The sequence below is a fragment of the Asparagus officinalis genome, chromosome 8 (assembly GCF_001876935.1).
Source record: "Asparagus officinalis chromosome 8, Aspof.V1, whole genome shotgun sequence".
In the NCBI taxonomy this organism is placed as follows: Eukaryota; Viridiplantae; Streptophyta; class Magnoliopsida; order Asparagales; family Asparagaceae; genus Asparagus; species Asparagus officinalis.
The window spans coordinates 1,974,678-1,982,217 of NC_033801.1; the positions used below are offsets into that span (position 1 = coordinate 1,974,678).

The 7,540-nt window shown below is 36.2% G+C and overlaps 1 protein-coding gene across 1 annotated transcript; it reads right to left on the bottom strand.

Moving 5' to 3' along the window:
- LOC109851606 (WEB family protein At3g02930, chloroplastic-like) lies at positions 1,040-4,805 on the bottom strand. The gene is made up of 3 exons (XM_020421839.1): positions 4,606-4,805; positions 3,494-3,689; positions 1,040-3,406 (listed from the first exon to the last, which is right to left on the bottom strand). The coding sequence occupies exons 1-3, from the start codon at positions 4,623-4,625 to the stop codon at positions 1,208-1,210; spliced, it is 2,415 nt and encodes an 804-aa protein (XP_020277428.1). The 5' UTR covers positions 4,626-4,805; the 3' UTR covers positions 1,040-1,207.

The following is a 7,540-nucleotide window of genomic DNA, read 5'->3' on the forward strand; positions in this document are numbered from 1 at the left end:
AAATCACATTGTGCTCATATTTCATTGAAATAGTAGCCAAGAAATAAACCAAGGAAAAATAAAATTGTTCCATAATCTGAAAATGAGATCATGTTGGTATATAATGGAGAAGGTAAAGGGAATGTCAAGAACATACATCTCTCTCTTCACATGGCTGAGTTGTGCACATGCCACAAAAATGCCATTTTTATAACAATAAGAGAGCAGGCACATGGATCTCTGATCACACACCAAAATTTCAGCCATCTCTCTTCTCCAGTTCCAGCTAATCATGCCCCCACCTAATAATGATTAGCTAGTAGTTGCTACTAATAAGGAAATGGGTAATTTTCTAAGTCTCTGTGTCAACTCTGAGATGCTCTCATCCTGTCGAGATTATATAAAGCTAGTCTTTGTACTTGTGATATGGGATCAAAGAGAAAAAAGACACGTAAATTTTCAGGGTGAATGTCTGTTAACTGTGCCAATGTTAAAACTCGAAGCAGGAGATGGGGCATTTTTAACCGAGGAAGAATCACTCAGAATCTATGTTGTACAGGCACATGGAAATGAAGCCAAAGATAAAGAGACAATATGGTACAGTGGTACGTAATAATGATTTCTGTTACCAAAAAAAAAAGTACACACATGTATATGTTTTTTAAAGAATATGAGCGCATAAAGGAAGAATACACACAGAGGCACTTTCCTGGTTCAAACAAGCCTGGCCTTTGTATGAAAGAGATTTTACTAATGAGAATGTGAAGTTTAAGAGAGCAACAGACCCAACATATAAATTTCCCACTAAAAATATTTAAACAAGGTTTCTGAAAGTATGATGCACAGAATGGACCCAATGCCAACACTGATTTCTAGTCTAAGTCCGATATAGGTACATAAAGAGATAAATGAGAGATTAATTACAATTGGATTCATCGGTTTGATATTTTGACTGCAAATTTTTCCACAGAATTAAGCTCCAGATTTAAAAAAAAAACAAGCAAAAGGCCATGTTTATACCATTTATTAAGAATCAGCCCCCACCGCATTGGACAAGAAATAATGTGTGAAAGAATAAAATTCAGATCAAAGTACTTATTACACATATAAACCAATGCTAAAGAAACAAATATCAAATAACAAGACTTTTTTTAGATACAAATTCCCTATTGTTTACAAACTTTTGGAAGGCACTTAAAACAAAATACCCGAATTCTCAATTCCACAGTTACTTCTGAGGACTCTTTTTCTTCAACATAAACTTAAAGAAGTGCTTCTTCTTCTTTTGCTGCTGCTGTCGCTGCCCCCCATCTTCATTGATCTCTGATGGCAATCCATTTGTATTGTCGAAGCTACCGCCCTCATTCTTCAGGTCCAAATCTTCATCAAGAGCTTCCTCCTCATTCTCCGTGTCCTTCTCATTATCCACACATTTATAACCTTCCAACATCTTCACTTCCACTTCTACTGGTTCTTCCTCCCATAGATATTGATGCCCTTTTCTAATCTCTTCTTCATTCAGATCTTCTCCTGATTTGGGTTTTTCTTCTATGCTCCCGTTAACAAGTTTTTCTTCTACGCTCCCATTAACGCTCTCCATCGGAATTTCCTTGGAGTTTGGTAGCAAATCATACTCTTTTTCACTGTTTGATAGCTCACCATTTTCATCGATCTTCTTTACTTCTTCAACAGCTTCCTTTGCAACCATGTTCTCTCCATGTTCCTTCACAACCTCCACTCCATTATCTAATTTTTCGAAATTAAAGTCTTGGGTTTCTTCAGTCTCAAGTTTCTCAATGGCTTTCTTCAGACAAACGATCTCATATCTTGCTTCATCAAGCATAACCTCATAATTCTCCTCGGTGTTCCTGATAGCTGATCTCAATTGCTCGACCTGAGCAAGGGCATTTTCATGTTCAACTCGTTTCGCGAAAAGCCTTTCTTGAGTTTCTCTAGCCTCAACAGACATCTCATGCAAAGCTGAAGCTAAACCCTCCATAGCCTTTTTAGCCTTCTCCTCCTCCTCTCTTGCAATCTCTAACTCTTTCAGAAGTTTTTGCCTTTCCCCAGAGAAACTTGCAGCATCAGCAGCTGCAACCTTCTCCTTCTCGAGAGCTTGAATATCAGATTTCAAATCTTCGACTTCTTTACTCATCTCACTTGCTTTTTCTTTATGACGGTTGAGCTCAATCTCTAGTGACTCTATCTTCACCCTTAAACCAGCATTCTCAGATAAAACATCTTGCAGGGAAGAATTACTGTCCTCCAGTTGTTTTGTAACTGAAGCAAGTGAATCTGATGATGACTCCGTAAATTTGTTGGCTTCTGCTAACTGAACTTCCAAGAGCTCCGCTTTCTTCTTCCACTCATCAGTGAAGTTTCTCGAGTTCAGTTCTGCCTTCTTCACATCAGCCACCTCGATCTCCAAAGACTCTACCTTTCCTCTAAGAACAGCAGCCTCAGACTCAGCATCCTGCAGTGAAGCATTGAGCTCCTCCAACTGCTTTGATGATGACTTCTCAGCTTCGTTGGCCTCCTCCAATCGATCCTCCAATAGCTCTACCTTCTGTCTAAGAGCAGCAGTCTCAAACTTAGAATCTTGTAATGAAGCATTCCACTCCTCCAGTTGTTTCTTCGCTGAATCTAGAGACTCCAGCGAGGATTTCTCAGATTCCCTAGCTTCCATCAACTGAGTTTCCAAGGATTCTGCTTTCTTCTTCCACTCATCGACTAACTTAAGGGACTCGAGTTCCGCATTCTTTGCATTGTCTGCCTCATTGCTGAGCCTTTCGATCAATGTTTCCATGATAACCAACTTCTCCTCTGATTGCTTGGCAATTTCAAGTTCATACTTCAATGAATCATTCTCGGAATCCAATTTATTTATTATCTTAGCAGTATCTCCATTCGTGCTATCAAACTTGGAGTCTAGCAAAGATTTTAAACGAGTAACCTCACCAGAGAGGAGCTCTACTTTATCAGCATTCTTTTCTGCAGTTTTCATTGCATCTTCAGCTTGGCTAAGGGCAGAAATCTTAGCCGAGGTAGTTGCCTCTAACTCATTCTTAACCTTTTCCAGCTCCTCGGTTTTGGACAACAAAGCCTCAACATCTAAAGAATGCTTCCTTTTTATGTCATCAATTTCTTTTCCCCATGCCTCTTCCTTCTTCTTAGATGATTCGATGCTAGTTTGCTCCAATTCAACTGCTCTAAACTTCTCAATCTCTGAGCTCTCCTCGGCCTTCTTCAGAGCAGCAAGAGCCTCCTTGAGCTTCTCATTGGCCTCGTCGGCCAATCTTTTTGCATCCTTCAGTTCTTCCTCAGCTCGAGCCTTCTCCTGCTCAGAAGCGGCTAACTGATCCTTTGCCTTCTTGAGATCTTCTTGGGCTTGTAACTCCGAGGGTCCCTTGGGTGTTCTTGGTTGTTTCTAACATCAAAAAAACCAGAAAACAAATACATTAAATTTTATGATGAAATTTGCATATTGAACAAAATTGCAGGTAGAGTTTCTTACATCAGGTGTAATGCTTCTAGATTTAGGTGCTTTACGCTCAATCTTAGGCTTCGATTCAACTGATTTTGGCGTGCTGCGTGATTTTTGAAGAGGTGGAGCGCCAGAGTCTGATTTTGTAGAACCATTTCGACCAGTTTTCACTGCTTTAGGGGTTGCTTGTGGAGGCTTATTGTTTGAGGTATCAGACAGGCCAGATCTGTTCAAGATCCAAATCTCAGGAACTCAATCCATATGACCAAAATTACAGATAGTTGTGACAAAATACGGGCATATATCACATCATAAACTGAGTTAGCGTCTAGTAATTAAGAGACATTTTGATCAAATAACTATGAACCTATTAGATACAGGAAACACTAGAAGCAAAAATAAAAATAAAAAAGTTCATATTGAATCTAGATCAACTACAGAAGAAATCAAAAGAGCATTGTGCGTCACTATCATGAGCAAAAGTATGCGCAATAATTTTTGTCCATCTTGTTAAGAAAATTGAAATAGATTTTAATCAACCGACAATAGCCTACAACAGTGTAGCATAATCAATAAAATTGGCAACACTGGAGACATTTACTGATTTCAACAAATGATCGAACTCATTGCGCGGAAATTCACCTGAATTTTCAAAAAGAAAATTAACCGGTTTTCCAAAATGAGATTAAGCCAGGTATAGACAGAATCACACAAAAGCCAGACAAAATAAAAAAGAAAACATCTTGCAAACAAAGACGAGAGAATTAGCAGGAAATTCAATAAATTTTGACTGTCGGCAGCACAGAAAATTAACACCGGGGTCAGAGATAAACCCAGATCGAAAATAAATCAAAAAGCACCCAAAATCAAAAAAAATACAACATCTTGTAGGCAAAGAGAAGAAATTTAGGAGAAAATTCAACAAAAATGGACTGTCGGCGGCCCAAAAAATCAACACAGGGGGTCAGGCAAACAAATTATATAACAGACAAACCATAGAGATAAAATTATCAAAAATGGGGCAACACCCAATTGAGAAACACACCCAAAAGCCCCAAAAACATCGAAAAAAATTCATCTCGCAATAAAATGAAAACAATGTACAGATTCCAACAGATCCAGTGAGAGGAAGAAGCTTTGACCTGGGCTTAGATGGCATCATCGTAATTCCGAGAGGTGGGTTGGAGATTGAGAGTCTAAACTCTAAAAAGTGAGAAGAAGAATTGAAGAAGAAGGAGAAAGAAGGAATTAATTAAATAATAATAAATAAAATGCAGTTGTTTGGTGAAGTCCCCATCATCCCACGAACTCCCTGAGAAGTAGCTACCACCAAAGCGACAAAGAAGTGCATCTAAAACCATAGGAGAGTGTATATATCAGGGGAAAACTTTTCGAAACGCCTTCGTTTGTGTTTTATTTTTTTTTTTTCCACAAACACCTTCAATTAAAATTTTCAACAAAGATTCCACACCCATTTATGATCACTGGCTCTATTTTTTTCATGGGCTTTTAAAGAAGAGGTGCAACATGAGGACTTCCCGGCTGTCACTCATTCTAATACTACTCTGATCCAAGTACGCTTAATTGCGGGGTTCTAATGGGTTATGGTGCACTGGTGCTGGTATGATTGCAAATCTAGTGCTGAGTTTAACATTACTTACTAAAAGTTTAGATTTGTTACATCACTCAATACTTAACATTTTCCCTTATCGTTTTTCTTTTAAGGGGTTTTCCCTTATCGTTTTTCTTTTAAGGGGTTGTTTGGTTGGTTTCCTAAAAATCAAGAAAAGGAAAAGGGTGCATGAAAATCAATAAAATATTATTTTCATCCATTTCCATCCCTAAAACTCACTTCAACATCCAATAAAATATTATTTTCATCCCACAACTCATCTCATATCATCTGCTACCAAACACAAAAAATGGGTCACATCATCAACTCATCTCATCTCCATCACATCTCATCTTTAAAAATCACTCTTATCATCCAATAATATTGTGACAACTCAACTCATCTTATTTAAATTTCATTTTCATTCATTTCCTCCAAAAAAAACTAGAAAATCGATTTCCTTTAAGTGTGGGTCACATCATCCAATAATATCAACTCATCTCATCTGTTTTCTTATTTTTATGAATGAACCAAACACAAGAAAAGAACCTATTACAGGAAATAGATTTCTTATAATTTATTTCTTTATTTTTTAAACCAACCAAACAACTTCAAAATAAATGTTCTTAAAAAATGACACACATTATCCAATAATAATGTGACAACTCTCTTTGATTTCCTTCTTTTTCTAGCCAACCAAATAATCTCAAAATAATTTTTCTTAGAAATATGTTTTCTATTCTTTGATTTCCCTCTTTTTTTAAGCAAACAAACAGCCCCTAACCCTCAAGATCTAGAAGTCTAATCAAGTGCTAACATATGCTCGAGTATGTGAAGAGCAAAAGTCTGTTGCAAAACTAACGGTTCATTAACAAGCATAAAAGAGGGATTTTGCAGGAGCTTATTAGATTAATGGATTTCTTTAAAATAGGACACACATGGAGGGACATTTTTATAATTTAGCCTAGATTTGATTACTGAAATAACTGAAGCTGAGCTGGTGCTTGTTAGGAAATTTTCTTCGTTGGTTAAGTCGTGCTTCATTTGCTCCTTTTTGGTATCTTATTTTGCTATTTTTGGTGCATGGAAAACTTGCCTTCTATATTGTGTGCTTCAATACTTTCGACTTTGATTCCCACATAAATTGATGGTTTAGGAATTGAGATCACACTACCATAAAAAGAACTAGTGGAATTGTCACTATTTTTAATTATAGCTTTTGTGATTCATTCAAAATTTTAGTACTTAAAATATTTCTGGTATACATTATTCACAAGTGTGAACACCGTGCTTTTTTTTTCGCTACAGTAGTCCCGATTCTAACTGCTATAGTTTTTGAATTTTTTGAATTGATGCAGTATCTCGCTCCTGCTATAGTATTCCCTTTGTGCTATAGTAATATTTTTTTCAAAAATCATGTTGCCCAGTTTCATATGGATAGAGGAGTAGATTTCTAACTTTTGCTCAAGATGAATCTCAAAATTATCTAAATATTTTGATTAAGATTAAATATAATGATATCTTTCCTATATTTTACAGTAAAGATAATCTAATAGGATGTATAATTTATAATTCTAGTTAATTATGGTGATTTATATAAGCTAGTGATCAACTTAATGTTGTGCGCGGTGCGGAAGCGTGACAACTAAACGGGCGTGCTTCGAGAACCAAATCAAACAAACGTCGAGAGAAAGGCCAAACAAATCAAAACAACGGCACAAATCCAAACACAATAGTTTTACGTGATTCGGCAAATTGCCTACGTCCACGGGGTAAGAAGGGGATTGGGTTTTCACTAATAGAGAAGAAGAGTACAAACTGAGATTACAAAACGCTCAAACCAATCAACTAATTGTTTGTGTCAAAAATCGTTGTTTATATTGTGATTGAATCTATTACAACTTTAATCGTTTACAATAAAAACATTACTTACTAAAAGTTTAGATTTGTTACATCACTCAATACTTAACATTTTCCCTTATCGTTTTTCTTTTAAGGGGTTTTCCCTTATCGTTTTTCTTTTAAGGGGTTGTTTGGTTGGTTTCCTAAAAATCAAGAAAAGGAAAAGGGTGCATGAAAATCAATAAAATATTATTTTCATCCATTTCCATCCCTAAAACTCACTTCAACATCCAATAAAATATTATTTTCATCCCACAACTCATCTCATATCATCTGCTACCAAACACAAAAAATGGGTCACATCATCAACTCATCTCATCTCCATCACATCTCATCTTTAAAAATCACTCTTATCATCCAATAATATTGTGACAACTCAACTCATCTTATTTAAATTTCATTTTCATTCATTTCCTCCAAAAAAAACTAGAAAATCGATTTCCTTTAAGTGTGGGTCACATCATCCAATAATATCAACTCATCTCATCTGTTTTCTTATTTTTATGAATGAACCAAACACAAGAAAAGAACCTATTACAGGAAATAGATTTCTTATAATTTAT